The following is a 17,958-nucleotide window of genomic DNA, read 5'->3' on the forward strand; positions in this document are numbered from 1 at the left end:
TTGAATGGATATTTAGCAGCCTGAAAGTTAATTGTGACAGCTCGATAACTTTATCTAACTTCATTCTGAAACTTTGTCTTGCCACTGTGCATTTCAAAAATAAGGAAACTGTGCTTTTCTCTCTTGGTTTGTGCCACATTAAAGCCCACTCCCACTCACATTATGATCTTCCTATGATGTGTTTGGACTGTGGGAAGAAATCCACCCGGAGAGAAAACATGCAAACTCCACCTCACGATGAGACAAACGTGCACAGCAACTAATCAAGCACAGACTTTGCAGTTCCTTACTTCTGTATTTCTGCTTGAAATCCAGTGGAACAAATTGAGAAACTTGTCTGAAAGATTAGCAAATGGAATTAGTTCATGATGAAGTTACTGTAAACACCAAAATACAACAAATACCATACTTCCTTTTTTTTTCAGGTTTGTGAAACATTCACTCCATTAAAATGAGGTTGGCTCACGAAGGAAATTACTTCATCATAAATTAAATTGCCTCGGTAATTGTGAGCACGGCTACAAAACACAGCAGACAAACAGAGGATCCCCGGTTTGAGTCTTCAAGCCTCAAATCTTTTCTTCAGCTCGGACACTTTGACGGGCGGACGGCCGTCTTGGTCCGGGGACGCCTCTGAGCGGCTCGCTGCCTCCAGATCGCGGGGCGGGTTACTTTCTTCGCCCTCCGGGCTTTGCGACGCGTTGCTGGGCCTCCGGGGTTCAGCCAAGGCCTTGATCCTGGAGTTTATGGGGACTCCTTGGCTGGGTCCTTGAGTCTGGAAGCGTGCTTTGGCAGATTGCACTTTAGGAGGAGGAGGCGTCTGTCTCATCTCCCTCTCCTCGTCCTCACTCTTTTCCCCCGGACCTGCTGCAGCAGGACTCGGCGGCTCACAGGGGGTCGCGCTCTCTGCCTCCGGTTGCTCCTCAGCAGAAATGGCAGGATGGGTATTTCTTACAGATCCTCTCTCCTCTTCACTCTTCTTCTCGGTAGGCTCTGTTCCATCTTCACCCGGCTTCTGCTTTTGCATTTCAGTGGCTTTTTGTTCCATCTCTCCTCCCTCTTCATCCACACAGTGTTCATTTCCCTTTTTGTCTTTCAACCATTCGTCCTCTTGCTTCTCCATCAGTCCATTCAAAGCAAGGTCTTCTAAGCTCCCTCTCTTTTCCTGGACTGACAGTCCAAGGTTGACCTCCTTCAAGTCGTTTGTCTGATCCAGTTCTTCTTGGTCACCATTAGCTTCCTCCCACTTCACGCCGCCCTTCCTCTGTCCCCGCTCTCGCTCTTCCTCTTCACATACTGCCTGCACATCGTCCGTCCCCTCCTCCGGCACGCTGCTGTCCGGGCGCAGCCAATCGGAGTCCTCGGTCACGTCGGACAATTCCTCTGTTGTTTCCAGGTTCCAGCTGTGGAGGCTGCCGCTGATGGACAGAGCCAGGCTCTCCTGGCTGGGGTTGGCTGTACCATGCTGGAAAACAGAGACAGGGCTCAGAAGATACAACTGATCTGTGTGTGGGTGCGTGTGTGTGTGTGTGTGTGTGTGTGGGAGACTAACTGAATGTGGGTGTGTGTGTGAGCATGTGTGTGGGGAGTGTATACCCAGAAGGACTGGTGTCACTGTGGGGACAAATATTGAGTTCCACAAAGGAAGACCACTTAGGAGCAGACATGAAGTAAGATTAAGGTTTTAATTTAAGTTTTTAGACCAAGACGTGAAGTTAAAGTGACATTTGAGTTATTATCGGGGTCAAAGCTGTGTGTAAGCGAGTGGTCACTGAGTTTGAAATAAATTTTAAGGAAATCAACAGAGAATTTTGGCGTTGTGGGGACAAAACACAGGTTTATAAAATCAGTTCAGTAGCGGTTAAATTTGAGGTTAAAACTGAAAAATCTTCAGAAAGTGTGAAAACATTTATGGGTCTGAGAGTGTTTTAACTCATGGGAGCACTACCCTGACCGCACCTTCACTCATGTCACTGATAATAATCCACATTTCAGCTCCAGACTGGACTCCCAGTTTGTGTGTGTGTGTGTGTGTGTGTGTGTTCTTGTATTTCTATCCTTGTCGGGGCCAAATGTCCCCACAAGGATAGCAAAACGTGGAACGACGTGCCTTGTGGGGACCTTTTTCCGGTCCGTGTGTGTGTGTGTGTGTGTGTGTGTGTGTGTGTGTGTGTGTGTGTGTGTATGTTCTGCATTTCACCTTTGTGATATAGTCGTGGCTGTCTGGACCAAACAGATCCAGGCTGCGGGTGCCGTACAGCAGGCCGCGGTCGTAGGAGCTCCGGGAACTGAGACTGTCAAAGATCTCTCCGAGAAGATCCATTTCCTCTGAGTCAGAAAATAATGCGTTTTCCTCCTCCTCTTCTTCTTCTTCGTCCTCCCGAAGCTCAGAGTCGGGGTCAGTAGCCAGACTGGAGACAGCTCTGATGCCCAACAGACACAGAAACACAGACTGGAAAGTGAGTTCACTAAACGTAACACACTGAGTCTGGATTTCTAATCGATCTTAATGGTCTGGCTGTTACAGTGTTTCCTATCATCTGCAGCTGCTGTGTCCGGCTCTTCAAGTCTTCCCCCCACTTTTACACTGACACACATATCCAATCAGTTTGACCAATGTGGGCACTAATTAATTGGATAACTTCAGTGTTGATTAAAGAAAAGCATGAAGCTCCTCAAAGAAGAATTTGAATTGTTTTGTGAAATGTGACATTCTTTTAGCTTCTGGGGGAAGTGCTTGAATTGGCTGCAGATATTTGATGGATTTATAAAGAAATCTACAAAACAGTGCAAAGAGTAAAGGAGTCTGAATTTGAGGGTCGTCTGTGTGCAGTTCCTTCACTTGAAGTCAATAAAAAGTGATGTTTTTTTTTCTCTGAAATGTGAAGCTAACCTTTGAGTGTGCCAGAAATCACATTCCAAAATTACACATGTACAGCTGTAGAGTAATTCCCATCACTGCTCACCCATCCCATGCATCACCAGTGTCCTTCATGTTGTCTTTGTCTCTGGGAGCCCTAGATTTGCTAAAAGGCCGACGTGGACGCGACTGACGTTACAGTATCAAAGCAGAAGGTCAGCAAGACAACATTCCCACGAAACAGCGGAGTGATACACCATCAAGCAACAGAAAAGTTGCACAGAGAAGCGGCAGAAGACACCAGGAGATGTGAAATGTTCAGTTCAACGTGACCAGTGCGGTGACGGACTTTGTGCTGATAGTGAACCATTGGACCTCACCATCCCATAGTGGTGTGTGATTGGCAGACGGTCCTGTAAGCAGTCGGACTGGGCGCGGCGGTGCGACACTGACCCGCCTCTCTGAAGCTCGGGCTCCCCGTCGCTCCCCTGCAGCACCAAAGAGAAAAATTCAAACCAAAAGCACATTTTCCATTCCTGTATGTGTGTATCCCCATAAACATGCCCTTACTTTGTGATGAAGCAGCTTCTTCAAACCTGATTTGGCAAGACTTTTAGCCTGAGAAGGATGAATGAAGATATCAACACGACAATCTGGCAGTGCAGCACAAACTTCATCCTGAGCCCGTACTCACCCTCACGTTTGCTTTGGACTTCATGTTGAGGATAAGAGCTCCTCCCCCTTTCTGCAAAAGTACAGAAGCATCCATGATGAACTTTACAACACAAACAAGACAAATCAGACAGTTCCAATGAAGACAAAAACAAAGGATCTCACCTTGAGGTTACCAACTAACTGTTGATAAGATTTACTTCTTCCTACAAAAACACCAAGATAGGACACAGTGAGCAGTCAATAATCACACACACACGCGCGCTCAGTCTTGTATTTCTATCCTTGTGGGGACCGTCCATTGACTCCCATTCATGTCTAGCCCCTAACCCTGACCCTTACCCTAACCCTAACCCACACCACAACAAAGCCTAACCCTAAAGAAATGTTTTTGCACTTTTACTTTTTTCAGTAACAACAACATGGTCAAGAAAACACTGTTTCTCCTACTTAGGACCGGAAAAAGGTCCCCACAAGGCACGTCGTTCCACGTTTTGCTATCCTTGTGGGGACATTTGGCCCCGACAAGGATAGAAATACAAGAACGCACACACACACACACACACACACACACACACACACACACACGCTCACACACACGCTCACACACACACACACACACACACACACACACACGCACACCTGCTGTTGCCTCGCATCTTAGTATTTCCTCCTCAAAAAGGTCTTGTGGTTCCTTCCCTGAGTTCAGGACATCAAGGCGACTGTCGATAAACTAGAAAGAAGCAGAAACAAAACGATGTGGATGAGAGGAAAACCTTTAGAGCGGTGTCCCATCGCAGTCCAGCCTGATTGACTGGCTGTGGTTTGAAGCATCAAGTGATTTGAAGGAACACATAAAGCTAAAAATAATAATCTGAGATATTGTCAGTCAGCTGAAAAGCTAATTCATCTGTCACAACTTAACATCAATGTGTGTAATCTTAAAGAAATAATAACCCTTGCATTTCAGAATTGACAATATAGTCAAAAATGCTTCTAAACTGATGATATATGTGAGAAGACACAGCAGTGTGGAAAATCACATCTGTTTATTTTGTGCTTTATCTAGAAGGATTTCCAAAAAACACTTAATGTTGTCAAAAGCAGCCCAACAGTTCAAAACAAGTCTAATCAGGCGAGAATGACGCCTCCGCAGCTTGTCCCTGTTTCCAGCAGAGGGCGCTGTGTACCTGCTTGAAGAACTGCAGGTGAACAGCGCTCTGGAGGAACTGCTTCATGCTGGAAGACTTGTGATCCAGAAAGAGCTCTTCACTGAAACTGACTTCATCCTGTCAGAACACACACACATACACACATTTTCTTTAATTGTAGAGATTCCTCTGCTGTATGTCTGAGGCGGATTAAAAAATGAAACATCTTTTATGGCTACTGTTGAGTGTCTGTGTGATTGCCAGACCTGCTCACTCTGCAGTGCGTCTCTGTAGCCTCCAAACAGCAGAGCCTGAGCCTTCAGGAAGGCCCGAGAGACGCCACAGCCTCGCGACACGGCCTGCCGCTTCAAGCAGGCCTTCAGGCCAGACATCTGGACACAGGTTTCATCAAAGTTACTCTCTTCAACGATGGGAACTAAATATCCAATTCATGTAAATAGTCTTTCACACAACTCTCTTTCATCCAATTTTTTTCTCATTTTCTGAAAAACCAACCAAACATCTACACTCTGAAAATTACCACATCTGACGGGATCCTCTTGAAGTCGTCGAAGGGGGTTTCCAGCGTGTTATTGTCCACATTCAGGATCACAACTTCCTCCAGCTCTCGACTCCTCACCCACTACCAAACAAACAGAGAGCGTTTAACCCAATTTGCCGAAGACAAACTTAATAAAATAATTCGGCATCACAGGATTACGTGACCTTATAAATGCATTGGTTATTAACTTTACCTCAGATAAACTGCTGTGGACTCCGATTAGGTAAGGAGTGGGAGCACTGCAACCAAAAGATGAGTCACTCAGTCACTCTGAGCCACATGGATGGCTGGACGGATTATAGATGGATGGATGGATGGATGGATGGACGTCTTACCAGCAGTAGTCCAGCAGGTGAGGTGGTAGGACAGGAATGAAGATGTGTTGCCAGTACATGGGATATAATACAGCACTGAGTGCGTGCACACAGGATGTCAGCTACACACATACACACACACACACACACACACACACACACACACACACACACACACACACACACACACACAAATGCATTAGGCAATTTCGGAATACAAAAATAAACAAACACTCAGGTGTACAGGCTACATATTAGATTCAGAGAAAAGCTAATCCATCTGGTAAAGTTTGAGGAGATGAAATAAAAAGCCGTCAGTAAATACAAAGTAAAGGATAGATTGCCCCCAAAAAACCTACGAAGGTACAGTAACAAAGTAATTGGACTTTCTTACTTCCCTCATCCGAGGATTCAGCTAAACTGAATGAATTGGTGGAAACAAAGCATGTTGTTGAACAAACCAGCTCCTCATGTACAGAGGATGGATGAATGAATGAACTCTGATCGTGTTCTAGTGGGCTGGTTTCCAGTATTCTTAAGTCTTTGTCAGGTTAATTCAATTAGCTTCATTATGTCGAAGTGAAAAGTCGATGTTGTGAAAACCGAAACGTGTCTCACTGTGCTCAGTTTGCTGGCGAAGATGAGGATGCGTCTCTCGAACAGCATGCTGGCGTAAAGCTGGAGCAGGTTCCCCACGTCCACCGCCACGATCAGCTCGGTCAGGTTCCTCTGTTCAATCCACGGACACATGCAGACATCGGTCACATGCGTCGTGTGCCACTGATCAGATCTAGGTTTAGTTTTTCTCACATTTTCAGGGATGGATGGGAGACTTCCGGGGTCGGGGGCGATGAAGTACGGAACCTATCCAAAACAAACAACATGTTATTATTAAGGCTGAAGCTTCATTTAAATGTCTTTGCCTTCAGCAACAAAGCATGTTCAGTTTTAAGATTAGTACATTTGTTTATTAGAGGTAAGATTTTAGGATTTCATTCCAAAATCAAATGTCACATATGTCAGAATAACCCAGTAAAAGGTTTGGATTCACTCGTCACACTGAACCTTGCTTAATATAATGGAGGATTTAGTCTCAGTTCAGAAGCTTGAGACAGTGTCTACATTTAAACTGACATCTTTGTCTGCATCCCAAAAATATGACAGCAGTGGTTATCACTGTCCCCTCACAGCAAGAAAATCCCTGGATTGACTCCAGTCCGTTGGTCTGTTCTGTGGGGAGTTTGCATGTTCTTTCTGCGACCGCATAGGTTTTCTCAGCTTACTCTGATTTCCCCACACAAATCAGAAACATTCTTTTTAAGGTTGGTTCTTAGTTGAGGATTAGGTGGCTGTGGAACTGTTGGAAGAGTGGTTTGTCTTCCAGTTGCAAAGGTTGTGGGTTCAATCCCCATCCCCAGTGAGAAACTGAACCCTGAATAACAAAGTGAAGTGCTTTGGAGCTAAAGCAGAGATGTCAGTCCATGAATTGCCCGTGAGTGTGTGTCCTCATTGTGGATCTCTCTATTTGATGGATGGACATGTCCAGCCTCTACCTGTGTTTGTCCACAGTCAGCAATGAGGTGGGTTTTAAGGAGTTTTCACTGAAATAATTTAGTGTAGATTAATTCATTCTGCATCACAACATGCACGAAAAGGTTAAACCTGATGTTTACATTGTCACCACAGGATGGACTTCAACTCTGAATGGTTTTATTTACATTTTGGAATGAAACGCTTCAAATACAAGAATTAAATGAGAAGATCCCACCGGCTGGAGCTGTGAGCCACATGGACACATTTCTTATGAGACAAAGAACCTGCTGTGGAGTCAGTAAAGTCACGGGTTATTCGCACATTGCCATGAATTAAATTGCAAAACCGGACACGAGGAATGTGAGATGTCAGCACCGATCAAATTAGGTTCAGCTTGAATATTTAGTTTATTAGAAAGTCAAGTGGCAAGAGGTTAGTCTGCACACAGTTGTAGTGACTAAGCGCAGGAAGCAGAGGCTTTCCAGCAGGACCTAGTCTGCGTGACGGTGATGGCAGACCAGTCAGCTCCTGAGGGACTCACCCCCTCTTGTTCCACCGGGTGTCCAACAGGAGAGGACACCTCTGTGCTGACCAGTACCTGCTCTCCCTCAGAAAAAAACAACACACAACACGCTAACCACTGACACCGAGACAGCCACAGAGTCAGGAGTGACTTCTCAGTTGGTAAACCAGAGCTATGGGTTCCCCTCAGAGGGATAAAAGAAGAACAAACTCAGCTAAATGAATAATAAAAAGAGCTTACCATCTGCAGCGTGACCGATCCAGCTGCCAGAGGTAGAGGCTGTCTGTAGAGAGCCGTCAGCAGGGCTTTCACCTCGCTGGTCTGTCAAAGCAGCAATCACACATTAAATTCATGTAGAAGATGGAGTGCTAGACTTGAAAGAAGCCTCTCACCTGTCCTTTAGAGAGGTAATCCGCCAAGTTATTGAGAAGTTTGTAAAACACTTCAAACCACGGCAGATAACTGTAATCAGAGTAAAATGTGATCATTATGATCAAAAAGCAAGCAACAAAACTGGAAGTGAGTGTTGAGTGGGAATCGGAAATCCACCTGAGGATGCAGAGACAGGTGTGTGTGCTGTTGGTGAGACGACAGAAGCCGAAGCGCTGGCATCCTTGAAGGTCGGTCAGGACAAACGTAAAGTGCTGCACAGCCACCGCCTCCCTCGCTCTGAGGAGAGAGAGAGAGAGAGAGAGAGAGAGAGAGAGAGAGAGAGAGAGAGAGAGAGAGAGAGAGAGAGAGAGAGAGAGAGAGAGAGAGAGAGAGAGAGGTGGATTCATCACTGCAAAAAGGAAGGATGGAAACATGGAGAAACCCTTTCACTCACCTTTGTACGTCATATGGGAAACAGAACCGGGGCAAAGTTTGATAGGATTCCTGAAGAGAGGAAAAAGATTCAATGAGGTCAAGACAAACAGCATTTCCAGTCGTCAGCAGCTCCACAGTTACAGCACAGGTGTAAAGCTTTACCAACATCTAATTGCAGTATCTACATAATTTAAACAAAGTAAATAAAATAACAGTACACAGACATTGGTATGGACAGACAGTGAAGAAGGACTGCTGTCACGGCGACTGTCAGCTCTAAAAGCACAAAGTCCCAGAAGAATGTGGACTGAGAGCCATGACACTCCGGAGGCAAACGCTGTTACTGTCCACCTACTCACACGTGCAGAACAACTATTTACAACTGGGGTGGGTGTGCTGTACTAACATTTCTGCCGTCTACATGGAGATCAAGGAGCTGAGCATTTTCACAATGTTGCGTTCAGCCTGTTTCCATATCGATGCAGTAGCAGAGTTTTTTAAAAAGTTGCCCTATTCTTTGTTTACACAGAAACAGAGTTTTCACTGATTCACCTATATGGTTGACACTAACACACTGCTTTTTTTGTCGTTGGGATGAATGCTGATAAGTAGCAGAGGTTTTCTGCAGTTCGTCATCTGCCCCCTCCATAAAATTGCCCACCTTTGGCACGAAACAGTTTCCACTGAGTACATAAATAGAAAAACACACAAGTCATTCACAGCAGGTGAAGAAGGATATCAGTAGAATCAGATCTCTATTAGTGTTGTTTTGTAGCTCAGAAGTGCTGTTCATTCAAACATCTCTGGATGAATTGATCGGCTTCATTCTCACTGAGTAGAGCCAGCTGTGTTGTCCACAGTTTAAATCTCTAATATCTGGATGTTGACTGCTGTGAAAAGGTGTTAGCGTTGGTTCATATGAATCACATGTTATGATTGACCTGTATGTATGTAATCTGATGAGTTGATCTGATCACTTTCACATGATAAATCTCTCTGAAGTGGTGTGTTTGAAAGAGCAAGAGACGTGAAGATTCACCTCGTCACTGAAGTCCTCTGGAAACTGGAACAACACCCCAGGATCTGTAACATTAGTAAGAATAAATATCTGCGAAAACAGCGCCAGGATGTTTGAAGAGACCAGATGAAGACCCTGGTATGAACTAACTTGTGTTTAACACATTGGTCTGAAATGTCCCATGTGACATGGCAGACTGTGGTTTTTATGGTCACATGATGAGAGGAAGCATGAGCAACTCTCCATCGCGGCAGAAACACCTTCATGTTCAAAACGTGAGGCTCTCGTGTTTGAAATCCAACTCAGATTCATCATGAAATCCCAAAATATAAGGTTGAGGAGAGCCGAACAACACCGAAGATGACCTTCCTCCTCATCAGGACAGTGGATAGCAGACATGTGGAGCTGAGTGAAGAGTGAAACGGAGATGCTCTCTGAGGAAGAGCCTCACCTTTGTCTCTGGCCACCGGGCAACTTGCTTCAAAGAACCAGTGGAAGGTTTGCTCAGGGTTTTGTCTGACAGGAAAGACATTCACAGTTCTGATGTGAGTTTCCATCACAGTTGTTCTGAAAACACCTTCATTGATTATACTGTGGAATTTATCACTTTATTAGCATTTCCCAAACATAAAACCTCTGAGGTGCAGAAGGTGTGTTCACATGTGGATGGTTTTAGTTTAATTAAGGCAAGATATTCAAAAGCTTTTTATTTTAAATGTGATTATGTGCCTTGCTTTGAGCAAAAACAGATTCCTGAGAAGTGTGTGGCAGCTGGTATACAGGACAGTGAGCTGCTAAAGCAAACTTCCTGTGCAGTTGCGAGAGGAAGTAATAAAACCACAAGAAGAGACTGACAGGCAGAGTGATGGTGATGACTGCAGTCGACACACGAGACAAAAACTAACTTACTTCAGTCTGGAGCCCATGCTGCTGGAGGAGGACGGCTGTGTCCATGTGCTAGTATGGAAGGAGAGTCTTCAGCAGATGTGTCAGATGACAGCCATACCTCTGGCGAAGAAGTGAAAATCAGATGAAGGCAGAGCAGAGCAGCGGCAGGAGAAGCCGCCTGAACAATCAGCAGTGGAGTGACAGAACACTTCCTGATCTGTGTCAGTATGTGTGAGTGACGTGTGACGAGACCACCTCTCCAAAACTCTCACTTCCCTGCTCGTCTTTCTCACGCAAATGTCTCACAAATGTGAATATTGTATAGTTTTCTAGTCAGGAAACTGCACCTGAATAATCCACCACACTTAAACACTCACACATAAGCACAATGATGCAGAATTCTAAGAGACGACACCATAAAATCTGCTTCTCTGTCTTCATCAGTCACATGGAGGCTCTCCATTAAACCACAGGATCAGCTGTCTCCTCTTTATAGTGCTGAAAACATTGAAAATGTTTTCTACTTCATTATTATACAGAGAGAGAGAGAGAGAGAGATGGATGGTCGAACAGTGGTTTGCAAATACACGCCTTTCTACTGGGAGTTTGCATTAGGGGTGAGCCAAATGCTCGTTTTTAGGGTGACCATATTTAGAATTTCCAAAAAGAGGAAGGTGGGGGGGGGGGGGGGGGGGGGGGGGGGTGCTCGAGGCACAAATTCAGATAGGCTTCTCAGAGGTTGATGAAAATGCTTTATTATGCTTCAATGATGCGAAACTAACTTCTTTAACAAAATTAAATGAAATGTAAAAACTTGTAACAAAATAATAGCTCTCTTAGACTCTTTACAAATATTAAATAATGTTCTAAATATGAACTCTTCTGTTAGAAAATCCAGCTTCAGCAATATATTTCTTAATAACTGTAATAAGATAGAAGAATATAAGAGTCTCACCAAAACACTAACTTAACAAACAAAAAAGATATATGCTTTTAATCTTAAATTGTTTTCTTCATCCTGCTTTTCTTCTACATTCTATTTTTCATCTCGGTATGTTGGAACTTGTTTTTGCAGTTCATCTGAGAAGGTGCTCTTAAAGCTCGTGTCCGGAGTTTCCGTTCGTTTCCAATGTATGTATCATTTTTCAACAGAGCTTATATGTGTCAGTCTGGTTCGATACTACAATATAATATTAGCATAAAGCAATATAAAAATGTATTTATGAGTCCCGCCTTCGTCTCATAGACCCCCATGTTATCCGAAAAAGCGCCGGTCAGCGTCAGCCAATAGATTTCGAGCTTCCTCATTCTCGTGTTGTCAATCAAAGTGTGGAGCAGCCAGAGAGCACGGCCGCTCGCCCAGGCAGACGAGAGTTCCGCAGCAGCCGCCGCGCTTACCTCGGATATATCCACTGTCTGCTGAACATCCACCGTAAACAGCTAAACATGTAGGATGCTGTAGGACTCAGAGGCTCTCATTTTCACCCGACAGATAATTCGGATCGGCTCACAAGACGCCTCTCGGTAATTACGTGGCGCAACAAAGTATCATAGTATTGTGTGCAAAGCGCTGGTCAGTTTACGTTCACGTGCTGAGAAAACAGAGAACCCCGGACATTTCCCTGAATTTAAAAAACCCGCCCGGACGCCCCGGACAGGACGTAAAAAGAGGACGTATGGTCACCCTACTCGTACGGGTTTTAAGTTTCGTTTTCCCTCGCGTTTTTTTTCCCTTTTTTCTTTTCTTTTTCATAATAATTTGAGCTTGTGCTCCAGCGGGAGGGTGTGATCTGTGGGAGAGAGATGATAACTGGACCGACGTCCACTATGATCCGCGCTGCAGCCGCGGACAGGACCAGGAAGCTCAGCAGGGGCGGATGAGAGATTTTCCGGGACACTGGGGAGATTCCGGTGGGGATCATGGGGGGAGGCAGTCCCAAACCAGGAAGGCTTGTTCCTTTCCTTGGACTCTGGCTGGAGTCCAGACAACAATTATAGAGAAGCTGTTATGTAAATTCATTCATACAACTAAAAATATTCATGTTCTGACTCAATAAAATACTTGTTCTGTAAATACTTCCTTCACTATTGTGACCAAAAATATTCAAATCTTTATTCTGAGGCTGTTGTGTGAAGAAATAATCATTTATATAACTTTAAAAATGTTCATGTCCTGACTAAAATAAAAAAAACAACTTGTAAATTGTATCATTGAGACTTTTCTGTAAATAGTTTTCAAATAAACAATAAATATAGCAACTTCTGAGCAATCATATCAATTTCAGACTTAAAATAGTGTGCCAATTTCTGCCCCACCCCATTTCCTGTTAAACCACGCCCACTTCCGGTTCAGGCCACGCCCCCTCCGAGTACAGATACGGATACAGATAGTTTGGATGAGTAAACAGATACAGATACAGATAGTGGTGTACTTGCTCAACCCTAGTTTGCATGTTCTCTCTGCATGTTCATGCATCTCCCCTTACAGTGGAAATAAGCCCTCAGAGGGGGGTGTACACCCCACCACCTTATCTGATTATGTGAGAGAAGACCGGGTACATCACAGGCAAAATAACTTCTGTTGTGAAACATTACTGTCAACAAGTAACAAAATAATCTCATAATGCAGACGGTATGAAAATCTCAAAATTGGCTGAAAAACACACGTCTGGAACAATTTTAAAGAATAACATCTCCACTCCACAGTCAAGGAGACCCAAAGCTGTAAATCAGGTGCTGCACCGCCCCCATGTGGCCGTGATGCAGACTGCCTGACGTCCTGGCAGGTTTCTATTTTGATTTGTTGCGAGTTAATTTTGAAGCCTTTTTCGACCTGAAGAGCATTCAAGTTAATGTCATTCTGCATCCTTTGGGATAACTTTAACCCAGAGCGTTAAGTTTTGGTGAAGAAGAGCACTTTTAAATTGACTCAGTCACAAAACCTTGCCTTATTTTTACTTTTACTTACTTGGTTGAGCTGGAATTGGCTGATTTTAAAATGATCCTTTTCCATTTTCCTAATGAAAAACTGTTTCCAAACACTCAACTGTGATTTCACATTAAACAGTGGCTCTAAAATGATTTCACAGATGTATTTGTACACCATTTTCTTCTATACCGGACTTAAGTGTTGCACTCCCAAGTTCATCATGCTCCTACTTCATAAATCCCTCAGATTTCTGATTAACGGATTTATTGACCTTGATATCTATTATGTACAGGATTGCTTTGCACCTCAGATTATCATTTATTCACTCTGTGCTCTGTTCCTATGGTATGGCTTTCCTCTATAAAAGAAATGGTAAAATCTATGCATGTCATGGTTTTGTTCCTCTTAAACAGTGTTTGTGTTTGTGTGTGTGTGTGTGTGTGTGTGTGTGTGTGTGTGTGTGTGTGTGTCCTACCAAAAACAAAGTTGTCTGGTCTGAAGATTTGCCCAAAGGGGCCGGAGCGGACAGAGTCTATGGTGCCAGGCTCCAGATCCACCAGGATGGCCCATGGTACATACTTCCCACCTGAAACAAGACGCACTGACATGAGTATTTGTTGAGGGTTGGGATCTCTGCGCCCTGTCAGTCCACCCTTCCTGCATGGTTTTCAGTCAGGACGGGGGACTGGTCCACCTCTGGCCTAACCTGGCCTTTCATCCCAAGGTGATCACTTCGGACTTCGGAGAGTGATTCAGATCAGGACACTTCGCTCCTTGCCTGGCTCGTCAGGAGACGACCCTCGGCTGCGTTTGCTGTGCCCGGTCAGGGCTCTACGTTGCTACGTTGAGCGCACAGCTGGCTTTCGCACTACGGACCAGCTGTTTGTGCGGTTCGGGGCCAGGGGGCATGGCGCCCCGCTATCCTCCCAGTGTCTTGCCCACTGGGTTGGGGGCGCTATCGCAGCTGCCTACGAGGCGCGGAACCACCCGCCGTCTACAGTCATTCGCGCTCATTCTACACTGAGCGTTGCTGCTTCTGCGGCCCTGTGCAGAGGTGTCACGGTGTGTAAAATCTGCCGGGCCGCCTCTTGGGCTTCTGCGTCCACCTTTGTGCGCTCCTACCTGATGGATATGTGCACAGACTCTGTGGAGTTCTGTCGCTTGGCCATGTTGGTTCTTGTCCAGACCGGCTACTGCTTCCCTGGGGGGGCTTCAGGCCGTGTGTGGTTCTGCTGCCTGCTGTTGTGACTCTGGGTGTCCTGGCCGGCGTATGTGTGCCGTTGTTACGGTGCTTATCGGACACGTCTGTGGTCTGCGCCTCGGTGCGAGGCTGCCTGCCGCCAGTGTCTTGGAGGCTTGGTGTGGCTGTACTGGGCATACGGCCTGCCTACTTCCTTTTGCCCGCCAATCCTGTCAACATTCCAGCTGGGAGTACATTGATCCCTACGACCTCCGCCTTGGTTGTGTACCAACAGCGAAGCCCGTAGGTGGGCTAAGCATCACACGAAGTAGAATTAATAGTTACTTAATGTAACTTCAGTTCTACGAGTGTGTGTGTGTGCCCACCGACCTGCAAGAAAAGCTGTCCTGCTTCCGTTTCTCCTAGGCTGTTCAGAAAAAGGAAGTGGAGTGGGCACACACTGATTATATCCCCTATTGTGAGGGGCGTGGCAGTGTGCCAGCGGGCGTGCGGGATTGGCACGTCACTTTTCCGATCTGTCTCAGTGATTGGCTGGCGCCAGGGAGAGTACCAATAGCGAAGCCCGTAGGTGGGCTAAGCATCACACGAAGTAGAATGGTCTCCACAGATGGTTAAGATGTTTGTGACAGCCTCATAAACTCAACTGTAATATAAGTGTAACAGAGCTTATTGGTCCCCTTAGTGTTCTCTTTTGAATTAACTCATACCGGGACTACAGAACCCAGAATCATGAAAAAAGACCCAGTTCCTCTTCAAGCTTGACCTGGACCAGGTTCACACTATGTATTTGGGACCGCATTCTTCAAAAGAACTAAAAATCAGACCAAAGTTTTTAAAACAGTTAGTTTTTTATTTGAAGAAAAATGACTGTTGAACAACATTGATTTCTGGATTGATACGAGGTGGAAAATATATCAAATTTATAGACTTGGGGTAACTCTCACTTGGGGACTGACTTATTAAGATGACTGATTGTAGGACCCCTGGTTCTCTCTCTTTTGGCCTGCTGGAGGCCGAACGTGTGGCCGAATTGAGGTGGTCATTGGGATTTGAGGCAGGGTGTATGGCACTACGTCTGCTGGGGTGGACACTGGAGGGCCAGGAGTTTGGGTGTTGTTATCAGAATGAATGCTCATACCTCTCAGACGCTCGCTGAGAAGTGGCCTCTGTGAAAGCCGCGGCTGATGCACGGGTATGGGTCCTGGTGTACCAGGTGGGGTGTGATAAAACACTGGTGGCGGCGGTGTTACTGGCCGTCTTGAGGTGTGATGTGATTGTGTATGGTGAGCACGTGGAGTGGTGCAGATTACCTCTTGTAGTTCGTCCTCTTCCTCGGAGATGGGCTGTTTGGGTGACTGAAGAGGAGGAGGGGTGTGATCTAAAGGAGGAGGAGGCGAAGGGAGGCTGCTTTCTTCAAAGTCAAACCGGCCTGGAATTGGCAGTCTGTGACCAGCGGCACCATACTGATGAGCTCTGTGAGGCTGGGCTATAATGGCTCGGAGTACTTCCTGCATCTTTTGACGTAGCAGCCGGTTGTCCTCTTGCACCTCTTGAAGGACTGAAAGAACGCTGGCTGGATCCAGGTTCTGAGCTTGGGCAGCATGAGGGGTTTGAACAGCAGGGGTTGCTTGTACTACATCCCGGGGCCTGCTATCACTGATGCTGGAATGGATCTGTGGAGGGGTTGCTGTTTGAGGAAGCCGATGTTCAGGCAGAGTAACCAGGAAGTCATCAAAATAGCAAGGTTGATGTCCTTGCTGTGGAAATCATTGCATCTGACTCGAAGGACCTTTTTTTTTTACCCAAGGAACCTTAGGACCACTTGGGGTATTGTTGTGAGGTAAAATGTTCTTAACACTAAAGGAGCAGCTTCAGTGGAAGAGCTGACAGGTCTGCAGGTGGACTCACTGTGTGATGGTAATGCATACTTGTGATTGGATGATCGTTGAGCACACCCCCTATTCAAGTGAAACCCAATCAGGCCCCCTCAGAAACCTGTGCACAGGCATTGAACGAAACTGTGGACACAAGATTCTAAGTGGCTCGCAATAAGAGTGCACTGCAGGTGAATAAGCAGTGTCCATTTCTAAACAATCCACACAAATTCACAGCTGCGGGAGCTGTGTATTAAATTACAATATTTTTGCGACCCCTGGAAGCACAGGAAGAACATGTTTGATTCACACAGAGACGTCATGCGGACTTGCAGAAACAACATTCAACAACAAAAACAACATATAACAGGTTCAGAGCCTTTTTCTCCTGTCTGGGACTTCATTCCGAGTGTCAGATTTGATTGTCGTCAAAATACTATGCAGCTGTAGCGGAGCCAGAGTGGGGGCAAGGGGGCGGTGGCCCCAAGGCCCAGAAGGTCATAGGGCCCCGTTTCATGTGATGCGTTCACATTTAATCGGAAATAAATTATTATAATAAAATGTGCAGTGTGTGCGAGAAGGTATACGCATATGAGTGTGGGCTCCAATTTGCCAATTCTTACATTCCGACTGTCCATGAATTAGTGCTGTCAGTTTTAATCGCATTGATCGCAATTAATTGTGATAAATTCATAGAGAGCTGTCAACAGTTAACTTTTTTTTAAAGTTGAGATTAATCGCAATGAAGAATCTAACCCTCATAAATCAGTCCCAATGTCAGGAAAAAGACTATCCTCTAGTTCTTTTCTTTGACCCAATTGGCAGACCTCAATGGATTGATCGCGATTAAAACTGACAGCACTACCACGAATGCATCAGAGCTGTAAGCCAGCGCTGATTGGCTGTGCGGCATGAACGAGGTTTTTCTTTGCACTTGATCTGAACTCTTTGGAGGGAAGTTCAACAGTATGCTAAACACTATGCTAGCCGCTAGCGGTACTACCCAAAACCTAACATCGGAGCCACTGGTGAGTCAGTGAAACCTTCAAAAATATTATCTTTATCAGAATGCTGTGGTCTTAAAAACCTGCCTATTTGAATGTGCCTTGTGTACAAGAGACCGAGTCTATTTTTTTCTAATATAGCCTACGTGGATTCCAAAAGATTATAGATAGCTGTGTCTGTATCTATCTGAATAGATTGTGTAATTTTAGACCAGCTGTGTTCATTTTATATTTAAGCTGTATCAAAGATGGTACAGATGCTGCCCGTGACTTTTTATCTGAACTTTCAGCACCATGGACAGAGGACGCTCTGAGATTGACACACCTGACAGGCTGCATTTGTGTTTATGTGTGTGTGTGTGCGAGTGTGTGCGTGCGTATGTGTATTTGTTCTTCAGAACAAGTTTGTGAACTGGTTTGTGACTTTATTCTGCTTTCTGAGGCATATAGGTTTGCTTGGCTCAATAAAAGTGAGCATTAGTGTGTCGTTTGACGGTAGCATGAGGGATTGTTTGAATGGTGAAATTACTATCATAAGGATCTGTCGAGAATGCTCCGCCTCTGCTATGCAGGCATTGATGCTGAAGTGCTCCAGATACAGTGGTTCCTCGGGTTAATGAAA

General features: G+C 45.3%; 1 protein-coding gene across 3 annotated transcripts; it reads right to left on the reverse strand.

The window, feature by feature from the left end:
* Positions 1–333: 333 nt before the first annotated feature.
* On the reverse strand, positions 334–13,823 carry LOC115390836 (DENN domain-containing protein 1B-like). Of its 3 annotated transcripts, XM_030094858.1 has the most exons (24): positions 13,733–13,823; positions 10,350–10,448; positions 9,892–9,956; positions 9,462–9,505; positions 8,442–8,491; positions 8,165–8,284; positions 8,008–8,077; positions 7,856–7,936; positions 7,634–7,699; positions 6,370–6,423; positions 6,178–6,288; positions 5,581–5,681; positions 5,439–5,484; positions 5,225–5,326; positions 4,950–5,075; positions 4,723–4,821; positions 4,175–4,265; positions 3,698–3,738; positions 3,555–3,605; positions 3,431–3,478; positions 3,241–3,348; positions 2,967–3,049; positions 2,201–2,423; positions 334–1,465 (listed from the first exon to the last, which is right to left on the reverse strand). In XM_030094858.1, exons 2-24 carry the CDS (start codon positions 10,364–10,366, stop codon positions 563–565), a joined length of 2,700 nt encoding a protein of 899 aa, XP_029950718.1. In that variant the 5' UTR covers positions 10,367–10,448; positions 13,733–13,823; the 3' UTR covers positions 334–562. The 3 variants fall into 3 exon arrangements, with proteins under 3 accessions (XP_029950718.1, XP_029950717.1, XP_029950719.1); XM_030094857.1 differs by lacking the exon at positions 13,733–13,823 and having other exon boundaries at positions 10,350–10,506; XM_030094859.1 differs by lacking the exons at positions 7,634–7,699; positions 13,733–13,823 and having other exon boundaries at positions 10,350–10,506.
* Positions 13,824–17,958: the final 4,135 nt, after the last annotated feature.

The sequence above is a fragment of the Salarias fasciatus genome, chromosome 6, assembly GCF_902148845.1.
Source record: "Salarias fasciatus chromosome 6, fSalaFa1.1, whole genome shotgun sequence".
NCBI classification, from domain to species: Eukaryota; Metazoa; Chordata; class Actinopteri; order Blenniiformes; family Blenniidae; genus Salarias; species Salarias fasciatus.

What these genes read in the sequence shown, in the direction of transcription:
- LOC115390836 (XM_030094858.1), bottom strand. An exon ending in AGAAGCTGCTTCATCACAAA is followed by an intron (nt 3,349 to 3,430) that starts GTAAGGGCATGT and finishes TTGGTGCTGCAG; the next exon opens with GGGAGCGACGGGGAGCCCGA. An exon ending in TCACACACCACTATGGGATG is followed by an intron (nt 3,050 to 3,240) that starts GTGAGGTCCAAT and finishes CTGTAACGTCAG; the next exon opens with TCGCGTCCACGTCGGCCTTT.